Source organism: Culex quinquefasciatus, chromosome 1 (genome assembly GCF_015732765.1).
Source record: "Culex quinquefasciatus strain JHB chromosome 1, VPISU_Cqui_1.0_pri_paternal, whole genome shotgun sequence".
Classification (NCBI taxonomy): Eukaryota; Metazoa; Arthropoda; class Insecta; order Diptera; family Culicidae; genus Culex; species Culex quinquefasciatus.
Genome location: NC_051861.1, coordinates 34,350,234 through 34,376,280, shown reverse-complemented (window position 1 = coordinate 34,376,280; position 26,047 = coordinate 34,350,234). Strand labels below are relative to the sequence as shown.

At 32.8% G+C, this 26,047-nt stretch overlaps 1 protein-coding gene across 1 annotated transcript in view; it reads left to right on the top strand.

Annotated features, from left to right (window-relative positions):
* LOC6050345 overlaps positions 1-26,047 on the top strand; it is a 260,769-nt gene that overhangs the window by 140,205 nt on the left and 94,517 nt on the right. The window contains exon 4 of the mRNA XM_038249919.1: positions 20,692-20,825. Coding sequence (XP_038105847.1) covers positions 20,692-20,825 — 134 coding nt within the window. The remainder of the gene's footprint in view (positions 1-20,691; positions 20,826-26,047) is intronic.

Here is a 26,047-nt window from a genome sequence, read left to right as displayed (position 1 = left end):
GTGTGTATCGCAACGGTCCAGGTTCCGTTGTGGTTTTGGTGGTCTCTCCGTGCCACTATCGTGGAACAAGCAGAACCAACGGGCCCGAAGGCTGAATTGATTAATGGTAGCGGTTTCTAATTTGCGATAATGATTTAGTAGCTCTCGCACCCTGTGTAGGCGTAATGTATGTTCAGTGAAATGGCTTCTAATTGGAGAACACCGTGGTAAGCTGATAGTGAAACTGTGGCCACGGGACAGGAGCTTCCTCTGGCAAGTATTATGCGTTGATGAAAGCTAAAACCGATTTGGAGTATCGAGATCGAGTGTGGTGGGGAGGAAGTACGGTTTTTCATATATCTAAGTTCAGACAATGTAAAGTCGTCTTATGCTCCAGGGGAATGAGTAATTAATTTGCGAATCGCTAAGTCAAATTTTAACAATAGCACTGGGCAGGGACATATCTGGAGTTTTTTTTGAAAAGGTCCAATAAACCAAATTTTAAGTTTTTGCTTTTTGGGTGTTTTTGAACACCCCTGACTCAAGGCGGTTTCGAAAACACCCAAAAAGCAAAAACTGAAAATTTGGTTTATTGGACCTTTCAAAAAAAAACTCCAGATATTCGCATTATTTTTTGTGACTTAGTCAATAAAGCTAAATTTGATTAGCAATTCTAGGAGATTTTGGGATACCTTTCTTTCAGGATTTTTTTTCATCCTCTTAAAAATGTGTTTTTTTGTTTGTGCAAGACTTAGCCATCTCTGATAACTTTTTTATTCAAAAAAAAAAAAAAAACAGAAAGTTTCTTGTTAATTGAAGTATCGCGATGGCTGCTGAGATACAGCCTCTGCAAGAAAAAAAACTAGTGTGACGATAATTTATAAATTATGTGAGCAATTTTCTACCAAACCCGGAAATGGATTTTATTTGTATATTTTTATTTGGCTCAATCTTTGTGGGAGCCTCACTATGACCAAGAAGCAATTTTGTGTCATTGGTTCACCCATACAAGTCCCCATAAAATTGTGGTTGCTGTCCATACAAAAATGGTACTTAAATATTCAAACAACTGTAATTTTTGAGAGAATTTCTGATCAATTTGGTGTCTTCGGCACAGTTGTAGGTAGGACTATTGAGAAAAAAATAGGCACACGGAAAAACATTTGCAGATTTTTAAATCAACCTTTTTTCACGTTTTTTTTGAAAAAATGAAATTTCATGTGAAAACAAATTTGACGTTATTTTTCAATGTAAAATTGAATTTCCAATCGAAAAGTACTTTACCGATTTTTTGATAAAGGGCTCTGTTTTAGAGTTTTAGCCACCGAAAGTTTGATTGAAGTGAAATATTTGCATTTTTCGATTTTTATAAATACCCGAGCAGACGAAAACAACTTGGGAAGGTCAGTTTTTGATATTGTGAGAAGATCGAAATATGTTATTGGGATGATCGGATTAGTTGTTAGAATAACAAAAATCAATAACAAAGATTTGTTCGAAGAATATCTTAAACTGTTATTCTGTTGTTATTGCAATAACAAACCAATAACACAGAAGGAATCATGAAGGAATAACAAGATTTGTTATTTTGTGCGGAGAGGTGGAGCAGCATAATAACAAAAAATGTTATTGAACTGATATGTCTTCATAACAAAAAAGTTTTTGTTTTGGTTTATTTGCCATTTGCAAATAAACCTGCAGTTGCCATCACTCTTCTCTGTACTAGTCAGGGCTGCAGAGTTGGGTTCCTTCAAGCGACTTTGAATCCATACTTTGAAGACAACTCCGACTCTGGATGCAGGATATGACGTCAACGCCGACTTCAGCTCTCCAAAAAATACCCGACTTCACAGTATCCGACTCCAAGTAAAAGTTGCTGAAAATTTGCTGAATCCGATGCAGTCTCCGAGGTCTCACTCCAGCTCGAACTTCAACGTCAGCTGCGACTTCCTGGCTCTGTGAAAATAATAACAGTTTTTGTTATTCACACTTGAAGTCTCAATAAATAAATCAATTCTGCTAGGGAATATAACAAAATTTTAAAAAAATGAACTCTCAAAAGTTAATTTTATCGGATTAAGTTTAGCTTGAAACCCCATTTCATGGTGAAATAAATGACTCCGATAAAATTGGTCAAAATTATTTCATAGTTCTAGCCAATTTTAGTAAAATCCCTTCCCTCAAATAATTAAAAAAATCAACTTTCAAAATTTTAACTTTTTAGAATAATTTTAGCTTAAGGACCCCATTTCATGGCCAAAATAATGATCCCGACGAAATTAGACAAAATTATCCTAAAGATCTAAACATATTTAACAAAAGAAAAAATAATAACAGATTGTGTTATGGACACTTAGAAACTTTTCCATTTGTGCGATTTATGGTAATTTTATTTCTAGGTCAGTATACCCAACGAATAACAAATTTTGTTATTAGGAGAGTTTTTGAAATGTATAACATTTCCTCTCATTTGCGTGTTATTAAACATTTTCAATATTATATCACTTGAATACCAAATTTTGTTATTTTATCAGAAACTGTTATTATTTTTTCATCATGAAGTTGAACTTCAGGATAAAATAATAACACTTTTTGTTATTTTAACAGGATTTGTTATTGAAATATTATTAATTTTGTTATTACCGTCTGCCCGGGTAGTGAACATAAATTACCATTTCTAAAAATATTTTTTTTGAAAAGTTCAGAAAATTTGCTATAAAATTGTTTAAGAGATCTATGTCATAAAATCTATGTTTTCATTTTAATTGTTTTGTTCTTTAAGAATTAGCTCAATCCAGGGCCGTAGCCAGGATTTTTGTTCGGGGGGGGCTTGGGTGCAAAAATTCAAGGAGTATAAAAATCAGCAAATCATTTATACCATCACTTGGTTTGTGGTATAATTATTGAGATGAATTGTAAAATTTTAATGTAATGTATGCAAAAAAGTTTTCGAAGATTTTCATATTAAGTTATCAATGTATTTATTGAAGAAACTCGTTCGTCATTTTTTTTCTTTATTTTAACAGCTAGTTTGTATTAAAGGAGTAGAGAAAGTGTTTTTTTAACATTTTCTTGAATTGTTTAATTGTAATCCAATTTCGTGATAAACGTCGCTAAATTTAAAATATACTTAACTTGAATCAAATTTTTGAAAGCATAAATTTTTTTAAAAAGAAATATCGATTTATCTAACCATAAGTATTATGTTTTCTGTATTTTATACAGAGAGAAATTTTAAACCGTCTGGATTTACATTTTCAGCTGTGTGATAATTGTGATGGTTTATCTAACATTTTTCATTTTTTTCTAGCGCAACATAAAACTCATAACTGGAATATTTGTTTTTCTTAAAATTTTATAAACAAACTTAAACAATATTTGATTTTAATTGTTCTAAGCTATTGAAGCCATTTCATATTTTGCGAAGCTCCTGGTGCTCTCAAAAATAAATAATTTTAATGAAATACAAAAAAATATAATCGTTGAAATTTCAGCTTCTGATGTGTCTCCATGGCAACAAAAAAAAATTACGTCGAATCTCAAGTTTACATCAACTGAGTGTACATGTGATTAATTTTTTCCGTGTCGAGTAAATTCACATTTTTTTTCTGTGTAGGCCTATAATAAATATATATTTGAAGAAAAAAATCAGTGCCTGTGTTTAATTTTAATGTGTTAAAAAATTTAGATAAAATGTATTAAATTAATTTTTAACGCCAAAATATTCACTGGAAGAGTTGTTAATAATGCATATGTAACCATTTTTAAATGCATATGTAACCGTTAAAATTTTCCTCGATTGCATCAAACATTAAAACGAATCATGTTTAACTTTAATATTCCGACTAAACGCCATTTTCAAATTCATTACTCATTGTATTCTGAAAATTGGTCCAGAATTTGAGCAAAAATAAAATTTTAAAACATGACAAAAATTTTAATCAGATCTCAATTCTAAAGATAATTTTTAATAAAATTTTAATCTATATACATGTTTAATAATTTAGGATTGTAACCATTTATTAAAATCGATGTTTGTTCAAGCAATATCTTGACTCTAGGAACAAAATCCTGCACATTTTATGGTTTAGAAATTTTATATTTACGAAACGTTGCTAAATTAAAAATAAAGAAAACTTTATGTAAGAATTCATAAATTGATTAGTTCTATCCTGTAAATCTAATCTTAGTCTGCACTTGAATTCAAACATACCAATATTCCAAGCATCAAAAAAATAAGATTATTAAAACATAATTTATTGAAATGATTGAAAATTATTTTTTGAATATCTTTATTTAAAAATGATAAAAAATGTTTTTTTTTATAATTTAAGGATTTTTTTAGTTGTAATTATTTTATATTTTTTTACAGTATTTGATTTTTTTCATTTCAATTTCTGATTTTTTTGAAATTATCATGTGTAATTATTATCTTAAATTTTTGTTTTAAAAGTAAAGAATACTTTATGTAAGAATTCTTAAATCAATTAAATTTTTCCTGTAAATCAAATCTTAGTCTGAATTTTGCTACAAGAACTATATTTTACTTTCAAACGAAAATTTTAAAAAATGTCCTGTAGTACGGAGACTTTTAAAACTCCATACAAAAAAATCTCAAGGAACGGTCAAGAAAAGGTTTACGAAAAGACTTCTCTTAAGCAGTACGCAGCTGAAAAGGAACAGAAACAAAAAGCGTCGTTTGATATTTCTTCGGGAGCAATATGTGTTGATCAGATTTTGATTTGTTTATTTGGATGCGACTGAAAATAACGTTTGAAAATAATGTATTCGCTTAAATAATATTGAAAAATTGCCTCATGAAGCTGACTATCAAAACGCTGAATCTTAAAATGCTGAAATAAGGGAAAAGCCATTACAAAAATCACTTAATTTTCTGGTGAATATAAATTAATTTAGGAATACTAGAATTCAAACATAAAAATATTTAAAGCATCCAAAATTAATGATTGAAAAAACATAATTTATTGGATTTTGAATAAATTAATTTTAAAATGATATTTTTTGTAGTTTAGGATTTCTTAAGTATCAATTATTTTATTAATTTTTCAGTTTTAGATTTTTTAATTTTTGGAATTTCAGATTTTTGATATTATTCTGTTGAATTGTTATCTTAAATTTTTTATGTTTTTATTATTTTTATTTTTGATTTCTGGCATTTCTTTGTCTTATACCAAAAAAATTAAATCAAAAATTATGAAAATTTAGAAATTTGAAAGTGTAAAATTTTTAAATCTTCAATTAGCCGTTGCGAATATTATTCTGAAGTTTATGTCACTAAACTCTGACCAAAGTTGAGAGGGTTACAAATCAAAACTACAAGCTATGGTTTTATTATTTTAAAAGTGTTCAAAACACACTTTAAATCAGTACAGTTGTTTTGCATCATTAGTTTTCAAAATATCTAGCTGTTGGCGAAATCCTTTTTTCGTGAGAAAAAACTTTCCGCGGTTCCGCAACATGTTACAAAAATTCTAAATATTTTTAAACGAGCTCAAACATGTCGTATATGATTATCAAAGCAGGAAAAACATTTCAAATTTGTTTTCCGGACCGACCTGGTCGCTGGTCCTTAAAAGACTTAATCGATATAAGTTATTTCCATTAAAATTGTGAAGCTATTTTTTTTTAAATATTGTATTTGCTCTCTGTTTTTTGGTCCATTTTGAAAAGGTGGCAACATAAACTTTGGAAAATATTTACAATTGATATTCAGAAATAAGAAATTATAAAAAAATAATAAATTTTAAAATTTTCAAAATGCAAATTCTAATCTGTAAAATCCAAAAAATAGAAAGTAAATAGTTTAAAAATGAATTATTGTTCAGAAATTATATAATTTGAAAGTGATGTTTAATTAATTTAATTTCAGAGTTTTTGAATCCAAGCTTAAATTTTTTTAACGTTTTGAATATTTTTATCATTTTATTTCTTCCTTTAAAAGTCGCAAGCTCATGCACAAAGTGAAAATTAGTTGATAATAAGTATTCACTTAGTTGATCTTCCGATTTTTGATACATTAAATAAAAATTGGAGATCTGCCACGGTGGAAACTAAAAAATGTGACCAAAGGAAAGCATTTTGGACGAGTGGTTTCGGAAAAAAGGTTTACGAAAAAGTAATAAAACAATACACACAGATATTTCTCAAGCATTTTTCTCTAAGGTCTTAGATATGTAACTAACCATATTCTTAAAACCAAAACGATAAAATTAGAATTGTATTTCTGATAATAGTCAAAATTCACTCAAATGTTTTTCATATTAAATGCTTTCGTTTTTGAAAACGAAATCTAAATATTTTTGAGAAATTATGATAAATTTTGAAAAATGTAGAAAACATGTATTAACAGTTTAAAGGTTTTAATGCAAATAAAGGAGGGCTATTAATTTTACAATCCAAATTCGACTAGTCGAAGCCTCGATTATCCAAAGTTTCGATTATCCGAAGTTCGAAGGACTTCGGATAACCGAATCAGGAACAAATGAAATCGGCATGTTTTATTTGCTTGTTTTTAACATCAAATTCGGCATCTGTTTTTAATGGTCCAATACACCAAGTTTTTGCTTTTGGGTGTTTTTTAATACCCCTGACGGTTTCAAAAGCACCCAAAAAGCAATAACTGGAAATTTGGTTTATTAGACCTTTAAAAAAAACACCAGAAATATTTCTTGACCTCCATTTTGACCGCCACATTGAATCCAAAAATTCTAAATTATTTTATGGTTCTTCAGGGGTCATACTTGATTTTTTGATTTTTTTTTGATTTTTTTTTATTCGGTAGGAAAAGCCACCAAAGCAGTAGCACCAAAAACCTACATCGTTTTAATACAATATACAATAAATTTTAGTGTTTACAATTAACTTTTAAATATCCGGTCAAACTCCATTGGTTTCCACCTGTGAAGGAGTTTGGTTGATCCTGGCAAGAGAAATCTGGAATGCATAGATTATGGCGATAAAGACAAAATTATAGAAAAAAGATAATTGTGTCGGAAAACTAACTTTTTAAACTGAGTTTTAGAAGGAAGCAAAAGTGAAAAAAGAAAGAAAAAAAGAGAAAAAAAACAAAAAGAAAATTGGAAAACAAAATAGTCTACTATGTAACAAGAAAATCAAAGGATTTAAGGATGTGTTCAATAACAGCGGGTTCATTCAAAAAAGAGAGCAATTTGTTTTTAAATATTGATACGCTTTGACAATCACCAAATCTATTCCAAAAATAATTATATAATTGAGCACCTTTGAAAGATATGCATCTTTCGCCGGCTAATGTTGAAATATTGGGTCGGTCTAATAAATTATGGCTTCTGGTAAAGTGTTGATGGTTAGATAATTTGAATTTTGTATTACTGTGAGTTTGTTCATGTAAACATAAATAAATAAAGCAACATGTTTGAATTACGTAAATAGCTCTGACAGGAATGATGTTTTTGTTAATGTTGTACAAATCGGCAGAGTGACTTCGCAGTGGTTTTTTATAAATTATTCTTAAGATTTTATTTTGGGCTATTTGAAGTTTGTTAATCAAAATATTACAGGAGTTTCCCCAAACTGAAGTTATGTAAGATAAGTGAGAATTAAATAGTGAATGATAAATTATCAAAAGTACATTAGCACTTAATTTGTGTTTAATTTTATAGATAATTCCAATAATCTGGTTGAGTTTGTTCAATAAATTATTAATATGTGACGACCAATTCAATTTATTGTCTAAAATGACACCAAGATATTTACATTCGTCTACTATTTTTATATCAGCAAAATTAGTTCTAGTTAAAGTTAATGGATTCACCGTCGAGCGATTCGAATTTTTAATATTGATTATGTTGGATTTATTTATGTTTAGTGTGAGCTTGTTTAATCGAAAATAGTCAGTTAACAATCGAAGATCATTATTCAAATTTATATCATTGATTGCCATAGATTTGTTAAAGTAGAAAAGAGTTCTACAATCAAAAATAAGACAACAAGATCTAAGGATTTTTGCTGTCCCTATTCAGACTGTAGTTCCGATTCGCCCCAGATGACGGTAATTATTTCTATGTAGCCCCTTAGAGCAGTCCGCTCGGAAATTGCTATTTTCGAAGGTTAATAACTTTTTAGCAAAAAACCCAAAAAATAAGGTGTCTTCGGGAAAGTTTTTCCAAATTTAAAGAAGATATTAGTTCTGAAAATTGATAAGAACTGGATAGTTATTGCGCCTTCCATTGGTCAAAAACTGAAACAGTTGCTTTTCTCCATACAATTTGACGATTTTGCCCAAACTTGGTGGTCAGTGGTCAGAAAAAGCTCAAATTTTGGAACTTAGGCTAGTGATGCGTAAATCTTTGATTTCAGGGGATAGCCCCAAGTAAGCCGAGATTTGGACCATCCTAACCAATGTAATGCTAAAACTACAAGATAAATGAGATGTTACTGAATGCAACAATGTTCAAATCTGCAGCTCAATTTTTAAATATCCAAATTTTGGATCCATAATCTACAAAAACTGAGCCCGGCAATGGACAGGCAAATTACTTAGTTTGATCAATCAATTCTTGATTCTCTATCTTACAAATTATTTCTGGGAAGAGAACACACAATCATTGATTTAAGATTTATTTAAGGTAGTTCAATTTTAAAAAAAATTGGAAAAAATTTCGGGGGGGGGCTGCAGCCCGGAAGCCCCCCCCCTGGCTACGGGCCTGGCTCAATCCTATCAATTGGTGATAATCTGCATTTCAATCTTAACAAGGACGACAGTTTTAAAATAGCTTAAATGAAATTACAATAAGTTTTTTTTTGTTCATTGTTTTGCTTTTTATTTCAAAGAAATTACAGTGTGATTCAAATGAAATAAACTTTTATAAATATTTTTGTTGTGTCGTGATCAGAAAAGCTTGAAAAATTTCTTTGAAAATTTCTTTAAAAAAAAACCAAAGGCGACAACAAATACAATGGTACCAGTTAATGTAAAATTTTAGATGAATTTTGAATTTTATGATTTATCGGATAAATCTCGATTACTTTTACAAAAAATTTCTATGTACATAGAAAACTATTAGCGCATTGGTTGTTTTGAAAAAGCAATCTAAAAAAAGACAAGTGTTGGAAAAAATTAACTTTTACAACAAGTTGCAAAAAACATTTTTTTGCAATCCCGAGTAAACGCCATTTGAATGGAATTTTTGCAAACATCCATGTGTTAAATAAATTCACCGTTGAAATTTAAAAAAAATTGTTGATGCTAGTGCTGAAAAGTTCAACTTTCACAAAAAAAAACTTTTGCAACAATTTGCAAAAAGAGGATTTCTTCAGCACGACTCGTACATTTATCCAACGAGGTTCACCGAAAAAAAAAGAAGTTTTCTAATGAATGTTACCATTTCAGTCTAAATTGAGGTAATATACATTAAATCATAAAAGATGTAAAGGCAAATTTACATATTTTGTTTACTATGAAGGAAAAAAAATTATCACCTGTGAAATTTTCTGATCTTTTCGAAAAAAATAACATCTTGAAATTTCTTAAATCAACAGTAACATTTCAAAAGGGTAGAAAAATAAATCTGTCTCTCAATTCAATTTTTAATAATATCTTCAAACTAAGCAAACTCAGAGCCATTTAAAATCCTCACTAAGCACATTCAATTTATCTCCAACTTTAACCGAAATCCTAAACGCAAAACCACCTCCTTAATGGTTGCAACTAAAACAAAACACACAATAGCCAAGCAACACTATACACAGTAGACTGGCTCGTCGTTATATGGGAAATTTTCAAATTGGTCAAATCAACCCAGAACAAAGTTTTTTCGGTCCCTTTTGGGTCCCTGAACAACCCCCCAAAATTTGGGAGCGATTGGTTCAGCCCACACTTTGCGCAAAGCGATTCAATTTTGTATGGGATTTAGTATGGGAAAACCAACTTTTTTGTATTTTGATTTTTATAATTTTCAGGTTTCACTGAATTTAAAAACCAATACCGTAGGAGTGTAGCCCTGATTGTCCTCTAAAACTTTCCCGAAGAAAGTATAGTCCTATCTCTCTTCTGAAAAAAGATATAGCGATTTCAAAAGTTCTATTGGAAAATAAGTTGAGAAAATTATATTTCCTGACAACACTGGCAGTACATTTACGTAACATGAGTACGACATTTGTTTCTAACTCGTATCAAGTGCATCCTAGGTAAATGGTGTCTTCTGGAAAGTTGTTGTATATACGCAAGGATATCTTTTAAAAATATTGACGTACAGGGTGACACCACTACAGGGTGTCAAACCAACCCTAACTTTTTCTGTTGGCCATTTAGAGGATTGGTGTATTCGGCAAAGTTGTTGAGAAAGTTATTCAACGTAACTTTTTATCATTAGGGGGAACAGGGTGACACCACTACAGGGTGCCAACTCAATCCTAACTTTTTCTGTTGGCTATTTGGAGCATTGATGTGTTCGGCAAAGTTGTAGAAAAACTTATTTTATGTGTCCTCCAACAATGAGTGACGTAGTGACACCACAACAGGAGGGAGGGGGGAGGTTACTCAACACAACAAATTCTCAAGATGGTCTTTTAAAATATTGACTTTTGCAGCAAAAGTGCATAGATATTAATTTTATTTTCTCCAAGCTACATAAATTTATTTCGATGTTTTAGCTTAACTCGTGTTCCGTCATAAGTCCAAGCTGAACCTCCTTCCACCAGCAAATAGGATTTCCTGGAAAACGGGCAACATAAATTTACATCCCGGAATCCCAGGTTATTTTTTAAATTGCCACTTAAACTTTTTTTTTGTACATATGTTTTAAAACCTTAAAATCATAAAATAAGTTTATTGTCATGAACTAATGAGAGTCTAGACTACAATCTTAAAGGGGAAAGCAGTTGGTATTGTTAATGTACTTTGTTATGCTTAAGATATTGAATCAACTGCAATTCTTTATAAAATGTGTTTCAGATTAAATAAGTAAATAGAAGCTTGTACAAAATATGTATTTTATAAGATATGAGAAAAAGAAAAAAAGAAACAATGAAAATTACATCCAGTCATAGCTACATTTTTGCTAAGTTTAGAATTTTGGTTGTTTTTTAAACTTATATTTTTAATAATATCGTTTATCTTCACTTAAGTCCGCCTTTTGGTGCAAATCAGAACTTCAATATAAGTTGGAATAGTAAATTTTTCAGCATTTTTTTGTGCACTAGTTTTTTTTGTTTTGTTGTTATGGGACCATCCATAAACCACGTGGACACTTTAGGAGAGGGGGGGAGGGGTATGGCGATTGTCCACGATCCATACAAAAAAGTTTTTTTTTGTATGGACAATTGTTCACGAGGGGGTGGATAACAGATTCCCAAAAACGTGTCCACGTGGTTTATGGATGGTCCCTATGTTAAATTTTTACCAAATCAATCAGAAATATCAAAACACTGTGCAAAAATGTGGATTCAACATTTTTCCCAAAACGATACATTTGTCCCAATTTACAGAAGATGATTGCACCGAAGAAAAAATGGTAAACTATGAAAATTTATTTTGAATTTAATTAACATTATTTATCTTAAATTATAACCTTACATTTTCACAATGCATAAAATTACATAAAAAATAAACATTTTTTTAATTTGTACTCTAAAATTTCTACAATTTTCCATTAAAAGTAAAATTCACGCTGTCTCAATAACATTTTGAACGCTATAAAAAAAAACTAATCAATTACTCAGTATTCAACTGTTCCACTATTTTCACAACCAAATCTGAATTTCCTGACCAAAATATGTATTTTTTCAATTTTCGGAAAACCGGAACAAAATATAAAATTTTCCCGGATTCGGGAATTCTCAGTTTTTCAAAATTTACCGGTCATTCTGTCCCGGGAAATCTCAGGATGGACGCACTAGCTGATTAATTCAAAGTGAGGAACAGAGTTTACTGGTATTAAATGGATTTAGTAAGTCAACTAAGGAGAAAATTATCTGATAATTGAGCATAATTATCCCAAAATTTAGTGAAGTTTGATGAAACTTGTTTGAATGACTTTTTTTTAAAAGTAAGCCTAATCTCAAAATGAAATTAGATCAAATGAAACAAAAATGATGCAAAGAAAGGTATAAATCATAGATCTAGGGTTTTTTTATCAAAATTTATTTTCCCTAAAAGAGCACGCAGCTAGCAAAATTTAAACTTAGAAACATGTACCCTCCCTGTAAAGGCTTATGAATTGATCTCAGTTGAAAGGTTCTCCAAATCTAAAAAAATGTAACATCCTGGAGCAGAATTCTAATAAACACCAATTGAATTGAATTGAAAGGTATAAATTTGTCAATTCAACATTAGACCGATTCTTAGCGAAGCTACACTAAAAAGTCACTTGATTCAATTTTCATTACGGTTTTTTAAATTAAAAATTTAATTTTTATGATTTAAAAATTACTATGTTCTTTGAATACGTTTTCTTACCTCAAACGCCAAAAATATTGACCAAATAAGGACTGCAAGCCATTGAATGGGAGATGAGTTTTTTCATAAATCTGCTCCTTTTTTGTCCCGTCACGCAAAGAAATGGCTGGCAAAAACTCAAATTTCAACTAATTCGTTCAATTCATGGCGCATAAGATTCGTTTTTCAATTTTTGATAATGTGTAGAAGAGCAAAATAAAAATAATATATGCTGGCAAAACAGTGGCGATTATCTTAGAGTGCCTTTTAACCCTCTAACGCCCAGAGCTGTTTGCTTATCGTAAAAATAGTAAATGGCTTAATTTTGGTACAATAATGCAGGAAATACTTTACTTTGACCCACAAAGGCAAAAAAGTAGAATTTGAAGTGGTGCACCAGAGCACCATCAGGAAGATGAGCAACTTTTTTTTTACCACAAAATCTCGTTTTCTTCAAATCTATTGGTTCATTTGTTTGAAAACGCTTCGAAATGTGTTAAAAACTACTTATTCTTTGCTGTAAGACCATATTTCTGAAGTATTAACTACAAATTCTAAAATCTCTGCATTTTCAGGTTTCTTTGATTGGCTCATTCAAAACCCACAAACAACCATTTTCATGAAAAATGAGGAAAATAATAAAATTATCGGTCTAATAACAATGTTTTGTCTTGTTTATGAATAGTCAAAACGTTTATAAACTTTTGTTTTGATAAAAATAAGCTATTTCTGTAATTTAGAAAAAAGTGCTCCTGAATATTTAGTTGCTCATATGCCTAGGTGGTGCTCTGGTGCACCAAATGAAAAAGGTTGAAAAACACTTAAAACCGGTCCAAACTCACAATGTTATTCACAGGGTTCTTGTCCAAGGTTCAAATGATAGCAAAACATTTTTGTTTCATAAAATTTTGTGTTTGGTATTTTTACGGGCTTTCGAAAACAGGTCTTATTTATTTCCTAAAATTGGCCCATTTTTGTTTACATTTCACACTGTAACTTTGCTTGTGCTTAACCAAATTTGATGAAATTTGGGGAGATGTTAGTATACATTCTACATGAACACCTGCAACTTAAAGCATCATGAAAAGTTGTGTCAGTTCCGAGATATTTGAGTTCAAAGTTTTGGTGCTCTGGAGTAACCATGGGCGTGAGAGGGTTAAAATTCCAGTTTTACGAAGTTGTCCCTTCACACTACTTTTTTCATTCAGGGGTAATTTAATACACAGCAAAAAATAACTCTGCAAATTAAGAAAAAAAACACGAATTTTTTTGTTCTAAATCTCATCACCGTTTCAGGCTGCAAATTATTGAAAAACACCACTTTTTTAGCATGTTCTAAAATGGAAGGGGTCGTACCGTCCCTCCGTCATGAGAAGAGGGGTCGGGTTAACTATTCTCGATTTCGTGTGAGTTGGTAGAGAATTACCCCCAGGAGAAGCACAGGTACAGTATTGTTCAGTCTATATAAAATTTATTTGTAGGAAAATCAATTATCCTTCCAAATATGTAAAAACATTGGGGGTTTCTTCTTTTATTTTGGAACTACAGCCAATACGCTGAAACACACATTGTTCGCTTAGGGGCAAAACAGGAACGAGGAACCCACACGACTTTTAAAACTAAATGGAATTTTTGGGATGTTTGGAAAGAGATCCAATGTCACCCACATTGATTTTATCAAAACAAGTAGTTTTACAACATGCCGAAAAAAATGTATGATTTGAAATGCACTTGAAACAAGTTGTATTAAAATGTTCCAACTCAATGAATAACTCGTGAAGGATTCTAGCAAATTTTTCATGAATATTTTTATTTTTATTTAGCTTTAAAAGTTTGTAGAACATTATGACATTTATATTTGAAATAAAAAAATCAAAGTTTTGTATTCATCTTCCCTTCAAAATTGCCTTCGAAAATCAGGAGCTTGATAATTTTTCAAAATGATTCCAAATTTTTGATGTAATTATAAGTTTCAACAGTTTAAACACTGCCCTTTTTTTTATTCGATTACACATTTGAGCATTGTTGGAATTCGAGCGAGAAGAAGGAAAGCATTTCTCGCTCGCGAACGAGGGAGAGAACTTGTAGTACTTTTCTCTTCTCGCTCGCGCTCGCCTTTTCGTTCGCGTTCTCGCTCTCGCCGCGAGCGCTCGCGAGCGCCTCGTGCTAGACGTTTGTCCCAAGCTAGCAATTTGTGTATCAGGCTTATGAATACGAACCAGGCGATGGTATAGAAGTGTAACTTCAATCGCTGTGTTGTTTTTTATTCGTTTCTAACACGTCCAACTTCTCGCGAACGGGCAATTCTGGCTCGCGAGAAAGCCCGTTCGCGAGCGGAGGAGAGCACGGGCAATCGGTGAGTTTCTCTCGGCAGCTCGAGACTCGCGACGAGAACTCGAGAGAGAGAAAATTTTCTCGCGAGAGCGCGATAATACCAACACTGCATTTGAGCAAATTTTATAATCTTTTGGAAATAGTGTTTTTTTTTGCAGCCCACAACTTTTAAACTAAACAATTTGTTTTCCATTTTTCCATTTTTGGCATGTTTGTAAATATTTAAAAAAAGCCAGATATACTAAATTTATAGATATGCCCCTAATGTTTGTTCTACCTTGGCAATGATCAATGGAGGGTAAAAACAAATTTAAAAATTCAAGCCAAACTTTAAAAAAATACAATTTGTTATAACTTTTTATTTTGCTTAGGGCTCTGAAAGGCATCATTCCGATCGTTTGGAGGCCATGTTTGTTTTAGAAAAACATTCAAATCTTGATTCAGAATGTTTCAATAAAAAAATGGTTTGCTTTGTTTTGTTTGTAGAAGCATTTTACACAATTGATTTTTTTTTTTCATTTCAATTTGCTATTTCTGGACCCTGAATTCAGAACCATCATTGACAGTCATTGCTCCAAAAGTGAAAGACACCATCTACCACCTTTATATGGCTAGAACTATGGGATAATTTTGAGTAATTTTATCAAGGACATTATTCCGGTCATAAAATAAATTGCGAACGGATTATTCAATTATAGATATCCCGCCCAAGGTAACCAATAAATTGTTCGAAAATTTTCTAATTGCGTGTAGCGAAATATTTTATTGCTATTGCTTTTTTTAATATTGCTAGAACTTCACTTAGGGGTACTTTCAAACTTAAGTAAAGTTATTGAAGTTTTTTCTAAGATCACTATTTGGACTATTTTAAGTATTGTTTTATTTTTTATAATCGTTGCCAATAAATTTATCTCGCCAATACCAAGTTGAGCTATCGAGAATATTTTTGTCCTCTGTTATTGGATTTTCTTGAAATAATTTTAGATAGCAGAATGAGCTATTTTTTAGACAAATGTTTGTTTTTTTATGTTATTAAATTATTATCGAAAAGTATTGTAGCGTACATTATTCCCGACTTAATGTACTTTTAAGAAGCATTTCCAACTTTGAGCCAGGAATATAAGTGTTATTGATTAAACATCTTTTTTATAAAATCATTTCAATTGCGGTTCCCTCGATTTGCATAAAGGAGTATCAAAAGATCTCACTTAATCTGCGTTTTTTTCCTTTCAATAATATTCAATTAATCATTCGATCATAATTTAAGTAATTCTGAGCACAATTAATTGATTAACACAAAATTCACATATTAAAATTTTAGAGGTTGTTGAGATACTCTATTTCAAATTACAATTCTTTAGGGATAGGGTAATTAAAAAATACCGGGTTGAATGAATTCATTAGAAAAAATATATTGAAACTCGGTTAGCAATGTTTGCCAAGTAAAAAGCACACTTAGAACTGGGATTTTTAACCGGCAAAACAACGTCATACATAAAACCATAAAAAACATTTTTCAAAATTTTCACTCAAGATCAACTTATGTTCGATACCAATACATGAATTTAACAAAAACTTCTGATTTGTTATGCTTATGATAGATTGGAGATTAGAAGTCATGTTGATTACAGACACATATATTTTTAAAACATATATCTGGAGATTAGATCATTAGCTCGACCTAGTTATGAAATCACACCCGGTTGTCGTGTAATCCTCTTAACCGAATGTCATGAAATAAGCTTCTTTGCACTTTTGCTGCAAAAGTCAATATTTTAAAAGACCATCTTGAGAATTTGTTGTGTTGAGTAACCTCCCCCTCCCTCCTGTTGTGGTGTCACTACGTCACTCATTGTTGGAGGACACATAAAATAAGTTTTTCTACAACTTTGCCGAACACATCAATGCTCCAAATAGCCAACAGAAAAAGTTAGGATTGAGTTGGCACCCTGTAGTGGTGTCACCCTGTTCCCCTAATGATAAAAAGTTACGTTGAATAACTTTCTCAACAACTTTGCCGAATACACCAATCCTCTAAATGGCCAACAGAAAAAGTTAGGGTTGGTTTGACACCCTGTAGTGGTGTCACCCTGTACGTCAATATTTTTAAAAGATATCCTTGCGTATATACAACAACTTTCCAGAAGACACCATTTACCTAGGATGCACTTGATACGAGTTAGAAACAAATGTCGTACTCATGTTACGTAAATGTACTGCCAGTGTTGTCAGGAAATATAATTTTCTCAACTTATTTTCCAATAGAACTTTTGAAATCGCTATATCTTTTTTCAGAAGAGAGATAGGACTATACTTTCTTCGGGAAAGTTTTAGAGGACAATCAGGGCTACACTCCTACGGTATTGGTTTTTAAATTCAGTGAAACCTGAAAATTATAAAAATCAAAATACAAAAAAGTTGGTTTTCCCATACTAAATCCCATACAAAATTGAATCGCTTTGCGCAAAGTGTGGGCTGAACCAATCGCTCCCAAATTTTGGGGGGTTGTTCAGGGACCCAAAAGGGACCGAAAAAACTTGGTTCTGGAAAATCGATCATGTCGAGCCATCCTAATACACAGTGGGCACTTGTTAAGCACGGTCATAAATACGGGGAAGAGGTTGCTCCTTGCCCAAGCTGCCGGAAAATACAGCATCCAGGACGGAGACGCCTTTGGTCCCCTTACACAAAAGAGAGTCACGGGTGGTGCGTGCCTGCTTGGATCACAATCGCTGAGAAAGAGAAAGGAAGTGCAGGAAGTTTTTTGCAAACGGGGTTTTGTGTACTTTTCTGGTGTTTGGTAACATTTGAAATGGGCATATTTAAATTTAATTGCTGTTTTAAATTTTTTAAAGTTAATTTTCATTGAAATCTTCAATTTAGTTTGGTTGTCATTTCTTTTCAATTTGATCATACTTTGGTTGGTTTTGCGATCAACTTGGGTGAGTATGGTAATGTTTACACAACTTTGGTTTGGAAGTTTGTGGATTTATGTAATTGTTTTTCATTGTTGTGGACACAACACACAAACGTGTGTTTTTATTTGATTATTTTGTGGTACTGCTATGGCTGAACCTTTCTAAGAGGGCTTCTAAAAATAAACAAAGTTTTCTCGTTGTTCTGTGTGTTGTGTACCATGTAAACATTAAATAATAGTGTTGAGAATGTCAGCGCAGTTAAATTGTTATCGATTCGTCGATTTTAATCAAACAGAATAATTCTTTGAATGGAATCAACCAATCCCAAGCTCGTACTTTACATGTCTCGTAACATTCAACCGTTAAATCGCTTTCACCGCAACCTGCAAATCACTTGCTGCAGCCATTTCCCAACCCCTCCCCATTGCATAAAAAGGATATTGATTCCTTTCTCTACCCCGAAAAAAGAAGAGCAAACCTTCAGAGTCAAATTTTGTGTCATAAATCGGAAAGCTCCTACAGTCCAAAGTCCAAAACCAGGCTGATGCAACAACCACATGAGCTTATTCAAACCAAACCCCTTTTCCATTTTTTTCCTGAGGTGGTTTTTCCAAACCTGCACCTAGTTATTCGGTAGCAAGTTGCTGTGGAAAAATGCCAAGGGTTGAGGGGGTTTCCAGACCACGTTTTACTCTTCTTTCTTTTCGTTGATGCTCCAAAATGAGGGTTATGTAAGTGTGATGCTTGATCACTTTTGGTACTTGCCCCCAAAATAAAACGGCTAGCGATAGTGCCAACCAGAAGCAGTGTGGAGCGTAATGATTTGTATGTCTTTAAAATGTTTCAAATCTTCTAAAAAAATCCCAATTCCCAATTCCCAATTCCTAATTCCCATTTCCCAATTCCCAATTCCCAATTCTCAATTCTCAATTCTCAATTCCCAATTCCCAAATCCCAATTCCCAATTCCCAATTCCCAATTCTCAATTCCCAATTCCCAATTCCCAAATCCCAATTCCCAATTCCCAATTCCCAGTTCCCAGTTCCCAGTTCCCAGTTCCCTAGTCCCTATTTCCTATTCCCTATTCCCTATTCCCTATTCCCTATTCCCTATTCCCTATTCCCTATTCCCTATTCCCTATTTCCAATTCCCAATTCCCAATTCCCTATTCCCTATTCCCTATTCCCTATTCGCTATTCCCTATTCCCTATTCCCTATTCCCTATTCCCTATTCCTTATTCCCTATTTCCTATTCCCTATTCCCTATTCCCTATTCCCTATTCCCTATTCCCTATTCCCTATTCCCTATTCCCTATTCCCTATTCCCTATTCCCTATTCCCTATTCCCTATTCCCTATTCCCTATTCCCTATTCCCTATTCCCTATTCCCTATTCCCTATTCCCTATTCCCTATTCCCTATTCCCTATTCCCTATTCCCTATTTCCACCCCTATTCCCAATTCCCTATTCCTTATTCCCTATTCCCTATTCCCTATTCCTAATTCCCTATTCCCAATTCTCAATTCTTAATTCCCAATTCATAATGCTCAATTCCCAATTCCCTATTCCCTATTCCCTATTTCCAATTCCCAATTCCCAATTCCCTATTCCCTATTCCCTATTCCCTATTCCTTATTCCTTGTTCCCTATTCCCTATTCCCTATTCCCTATTCCCTATTCCCTATTCCCTATTCCCAATTCTCATTTCCCAATTCCCAATTCCCAATTCCCAATTCCCTATTCCCAATTCCCTATTCCCTATTCCCTATTCCCTATTCCCTATTCCCTATTCCCTATTCCCTATTCCCTATTCCCTATTCCCTATTCCCTATTCCCTATTCCCTATTCCCTATTCCCTATACCCTATTCCCTATTCCCTATTCCCTATTCCCTATTCCCTATTCCCTATTCCCTATTCCCTATTCCCTATTCCCTATTCCCTATTCCCTATTCCCTATTCCCTATTCCCTATTTCCTATTCCCTATTCCCTATTCCCTATTCCCTATTCCCTATTCCCTATTCCCTATTCCCTATTCCCTATTCCCTATTCCCTATTCCCTATTCCCTATTCCCTATTCCCTATTCCCTATTCCCTATTCCCTATTCCCTATTCCCTATTCCCTATTCCCTATTCCCTATTCCCTATTCCCTATTCCCTATTCCCTATTCCCTATTCCCTATTCCCAAGTCCCAATTCTCATTTCTCAATTCCCAATCCCCTATTTCCTATTCCCAATTCCCTATTTCCACCCCTATTCCCAATTTTCAATTTCCAATTCCCAATTCCCAATTACCAATTTCCAATTCCTAATTCCTAATTTCCTATTCTCTATTCCCTATTTCCAATTCCCAATTCCCAATTTCCAATTCCCACTTCCCAATTCCCAATTCAGTGAAAATTTTTCGCCCTCCACTGTACTCTCAAAACCTCACCCAGTCCAGGTAAGGCAGCATTAGGTCACCCCGAACCGATCTCCGACCAGGGACTACCAGAATCGTCCTTGGCCGTTGCTCCTGCTGGTTAGGGGTGTTCTGGGTCCACGGGACCAGCAGCAGCCGCACCTACAAAGCTACCGAGGAGACCACTTGGGTGTCAGTCTGGGTCAGGAGGGGGAAAACTGTATTTTATCGTTTTGTGGTTTTGCTTCTTCGCCGAGAGTAGAAAGGGTGGATTCTTCACAGAAAATGCAGATGTACGAGCTTAAATTGAATTTCGGTTGAGTGAGTCCTGCTCTCGGTGCTGAAGAGGGGAGGGGGCAAAAAGATGCAAGAAATCTGTTGCCAGTTTTCGGCAACAGTTCTGCAGGTCTCGAGTTGGAGTTTAATCTTGTTATTTGAATTGAATTTATTTATTTGCTACAGCAAAGGGGATCATTGGATTAAAGTTAAGGGTTAGATGACGAAGAAAAGGGGTAAGGGGTTGCCCATTAGTAGCATTTCCGTCTAAAACCAATCCCCAAAAAAGAAAAGACATCCGGATTAAATCATTTGCATTCGTTATTTACCCTCCCTCTTATTTCCAGAACTACCTGACAGCGGGCCGACCCTGTGGACGGAACACAGCCGGTACGAGCCCGGGGATGTCCTGCGGGCCAACTGCAGCTCGCCGCCGTCACGGCCCAGGGCCGATCTGAAGCTGACGTTGAACAACATTGTGGTGAGTGCGTTTTTTTTTTTGCTGAATAGGGCATTTCTGGGACATTCAAATCTGACAGCCACAGTTGGCAAACCGAAGAAAGAAAGAAGCAGGTGCAGTGTTGTTGTCGGGTTGCAGTCGTAATTCAAGTTTTCTTGTCATCGGAATTCCACAAGGCAGAAAAACTGGTGGACAGGGTGGAGCCCTAAGTTAAAAAATTGAACTTCATTTGACACAGAATATAAAATGCTGACACTAAGAAAAGTAAACTGAGATGACATGATTTTAGATTTCAGAGAATGTATTTTTATTCGTAAATTATGAAACACAAAACAGTGTACACAATAATTGTATTCACCTAGTCAAAATAAACTCTAGAATCATGCTTAAAATTTTTGGTTTTACATCTGCCAACTTCATCTGATTTTTTTTCTGGAACTTTTAAGATTTTTAATGAAACTTTTTCGAGGGTTAGTTTTTAATCGCTGATGGTATTCGTTCATTGCCTCAGTGTTTTTAGTCGTCTACCATTTATGATAACTTGAAAATCTTGTTTAATTTAAAATTAAATAAATATTCAACTCTGCAACTAACAAAATCAACTATTATCAAGTTGACTCCTTTTTCAACTAATAAATTCTTGGCATTTGTTAAAGTAATCATTCTTCGGACAAACTTTTCTAACCATATTATCGTGATTTTAAAATTGTAAAGCTTCCATGCTTTTAAATGCAAATAAATAATAGAACATTTGGAATATTTAGATTGTTAGAGAGCAATTCCAGCTCAAATCGGGAATTTTTGTAGTTCTTTTGCACTCCGATTTCAATGAAACTTTGTGGACATGTTATCCTAGCCCTATATAAGCCATATTTGTGTATATGGATCCAATTGTACTCGAAAATATCATTTGCGATGGACGGGAGTTATTTAAATATTTTTGTATTATGTTATTTAAAAATTACTGTATCTCGAAGCCGTTGCATCGTTCCAAAAAGTGGTCAAAGACAAACATGAAAAACTTAAAGTGGACTAAACATTCAATGTAACGCCCTTTTGAAATGTTAGTGTTGTCTAATTTTTTGAAAATATTGTTTTCGAAAAGATCGGAAAATTTCACGAATTTTTCACATTTTTAAATTGTAAATCAGACCATTAGTTGCTGAGATTTCGACATCATTTTTGTATGGACAGCTGCCAAATTTGTATGGAAAATTATGGATGTGCGACAAAAGGTCGAAAGACATAAGGTCGAATGGACAAAAGGTCGAATGGACAAAAGGTCGAAAGTGAAAAAAAGGTCGAAAGTGAACAAGAGGTCAAATGGACAAAACGTTAAAAGGACAAAAGGTCGAATGTGAAAAAATGAAACTAATAATTTAAATTATAAACTTATACAAAATCTTGACAAAAAAAAATTCTTGCAAACAAGTCTGATTTTTTTCTGTGAGTTAATCCTTGGTTTATCCATCCTTTTACTAATGATCTTTTTTATTTTAAATAAGCAGAATAATTTCCAAACCATTTTTTGAGAAGATTTCCATTCTTCCAAACATGAGCAGATCTTTGAAAAAAAAAGTTCGGCTTCTAAAAAATGTTGGAAGTTAATTTTTATTTTTAAAAATAACCAATTCTTGATTGTCGTAATATTTTGGTGAGATTTTTCTTTCTTTCAAACATGATCAGTTCCTGAAAACAAAAATTCACTTATACAATATTGTGGAAGTTTATTTTTATTGTTAAAAACAAAAAAATCTTGATTGTCAAAATATTTTTTTGAGTTTTTCTCTTCTTTCTAACATGAGCAGTTCCTTAAAACAATAGTTCGACTTATAAAATAATTTGGAAGTTTGTTTTTATTGTTAAAAACAACAAATTCTTGATTGTCAAAATATTTTTGTGAGTTTTTCTCTTCTTTCAAACATAAGCAGTTCCTTAAAACAAAAGTTCGACTTATAAAATTTTTTGAAAGTTTTTTTTTTGTATTTTTAAAAACAATCAATTTATGATTGTCAAAATATTTTTGTAAATTTCCATTCTTTCAAACATGAACTGTTCTTCCAAAAAAAGGTTGACTTCCAAAATATTTTCGAAGCCTTTATTTTATTTTTAAAAACAAAATTTTGTTGTATGTCGTAATATTGTTGTGAGTTTTTTCATTCTTTCTATTTTGGAAGTTTATTTTTATTTTTAAAAACAACTTACTCTTGACTGCCGTAATGTTTTTGTGAGTTTTTCCATTAAATATGAGCAGTTCTTCAAAAAAAAGCTCCACTTCTAAAATATTTCTTAAGCTTTTATTTTATTTTTGAATTTTTCCATTCTTTCAAAAATATTTGGTTCTTTTTTTTTAAATCTGCTTCTTAAAAAAAATTGAAACTTTTTTATTTTATTTATACAAATTTTTGGAATATTTTAAAGACTTTTTTTCAAACTAAAATTTAAATAATTTCGAAAAATGAAAAAGTCTTGCTTTTTTTTAAATATTGTTGCAAGTTTTCTATCCGTTTACAATCTATCTTTCATGGTCACAATAGATCCTAAGAAAAATCTGACTTCAGAAACATAGCTATATAAATAAAAAAAAACAATTGTATTTATTTATATTTTTAACGAAAAACCCCCTCTACCCCCCCCCCTTTTTTCAAAAAGCCTCCAACAATCCGGGGTAAGTTTTTATTCAGAAGACCACCTTTAATTTTTTAAGAATATAGAAGTGAAATTAAAGAAAAAATTCAAATCTCGATTAAATTATCAAAAAGCCCTATCTGCATAGGAAACCCATGAGGGATAGGTTGTTTTGAAAATTTAATCTAGAAATCACCTTATCATTATTTGTGTATTTAGGCTCAAATCAAAAGTTTTGTTTGTTAAAATGTTTTTTTTTTAAGTTCGACCTTTTGTCCATTCAACAATTTGTCCATTCGACCTTTTGGCATTCGAACTTTTGTACATTCGACCTTATGTCTTTCGACCTTTTGTCATACATTATATGGACAAACCAATGATGCAAAATGGCTTCTTTGGGCAGACCAAAGGCAGCAAAATAGTTTCAGCCGGATTAAAAAATACAAAAAAAAATCCTTAAAAAAAATTTCTTAGAGAGTTGCTCATGACAGACTTGAATTTTCAGTCTCGTTTAAAATTTCCAAATACTGCAAATTTTTCGTTGCCAAATAAGGTTCAATAATCAATTATCAAAAGAAAAAATAAAAAATTGGACATGAATAACAGAAAATGGGTTCAAAATTTTATTTGCTTACTAATCAATTGTTATTTGGTCTATTGCAATGCTTAAAAAAACTAAAATCGCAACGAAAAGTTAGCACTAACTCTACCATTTCGTGTTGTGTGACACCCTTACAAAGTAAGCCCAAAAACCAGCAATCCCGGACCTAAAATCACGTTCCGTTTTCTGCTCCAAGAATGTCACCAAAAGCGAAGTCCCTTTCCAGAATTATAACAAACTGCCGACTAATGCATTATTTGCTCTGCACAGTGTTGACGAGGAAAAAGAAAGCACTTTTTTTTCCTGGAGACAGCGCAATCAACTGGAGCAGGTTTTTTTTTCCGGTGGAAATTAAATATTCACCCGTTTCGCCTCTGACTGAGGTTTAATTAAATTTTTGTTTTCTTCGCAATACACAGAATTTCCGCACTGAATGTTGGTATCTGGAAAGTTAGTCCTGGCCGTGGCAGGGTTGCCAGCTAGAAGAACAAACTATGAGGTCAGTGAGGAAGTGCATTGTGCTTGCTTGTTTGCCAGGGCTGTTGTTTGCTCCGGACAAGATTATAACTGCTCAAAACTGGAACAGAAAATTGTGATGCTCATTGTTTTGTTTTGAGGAGGTAAATATAATTGTTCTCAAGGACTTGCACTATTTTGAATATTTTCATTCATCTGCAAATTTCATCCTGATTTCATTAACAATAAAAAATAAACTGTTATTCTTTTCCAAATCAACATTTCCCCCTCCAAGTTTCACCCACTTTCACCAGAAACTGCTGATTAGCCGTTTTGGATTCATATCATTAAACACACACACAACCACATACATCCTAGGAAATCCATTCATCCTTCCTTATTCATGTCGATGAACGGAGTACGTGCTCGGGATATCAACAGGAAGGCGAACAAAAAAATGTCCGTCGGGACTTGGGCACAATCGAGACACGGTCGAATATTTATCAACTTGTGCGCCGCCCATTATCCGGAACCCAGACAAACAGCCGCGGTGGTCCGGCCCACCCTTCCAGAGCTCAACTTTGCCGGTGTTGCAGCGTAGTATCGGAAAATTGATGAGGCTTTTTTCGTAAGGCGTTATGAATGAAGGAGAATGTGGCAGGGTGAATGTCGAAGTTTTGAACGAAATCAATGGCAATTGGAGACTGTCTAAGACATTTGAAGACATTTTTAGACAATTGAAGAAAATTGAAGGTAAATTAAAAGTGTTGAAGACAGTTGAAAACAATTGAAGACAATTTAATACAGTTGAAGACAGTTGAAGACAGTTGAAGACAGTTGAAGACAGTTGAAGACAGTTGAAGACAGTTGAAGACAATTGGAGAGAGTTGAAGACATTTGAAGACAATTTAATACAGTTGAAGACAGTTGAAGACAGTTGAAGACAATTGGAGAGAGTTGAAGACAATTGGATACAATTGAAGACAATTGAAGTCAATCGAAGACAATTCAAGACATTGAAGACAGTTTAAGACAGTTGAAGACAATTGAAGACAGTCGAAAACAATTGAAAAAAGTTTAAGACAATTGAAGACAATTTAAGACAGTTGCAGGCAGTTGAAGACAATTGGAGACAGTTGAAGACAATTGAAGACAATTGAATACAGTTTAAGAAAATTTAATACAGTTTAAGGCAGTTGAAGGCAATTGAAGACAGTTTGAGACAGTTGAAGACAGTTTAATATAGTTGAATACAATTGGAGACAGTTGCAGACAATTGAAGACAATTCAAGACAATTGAAGACAATTGAAAACATTTGAAGACAGTTGTAGACAGTTGAAGATAGTTCAAGACAATTGAAGAAAATTTAAGACAATTGAAGACAATTGGATACAGTTGAAGACAATTGAAGGCAATTGAAATCAATTGAAGAAAATTGAAGACAGTTTAAGACAAATGAAGACAGTTGAAGACAATTGAAGACAGTTTAAGACAGTTTAAGACAGTTGAAGACAGTTGAAGACAATTGAAGACAGTTTAAGACAATTGGAGACAGTT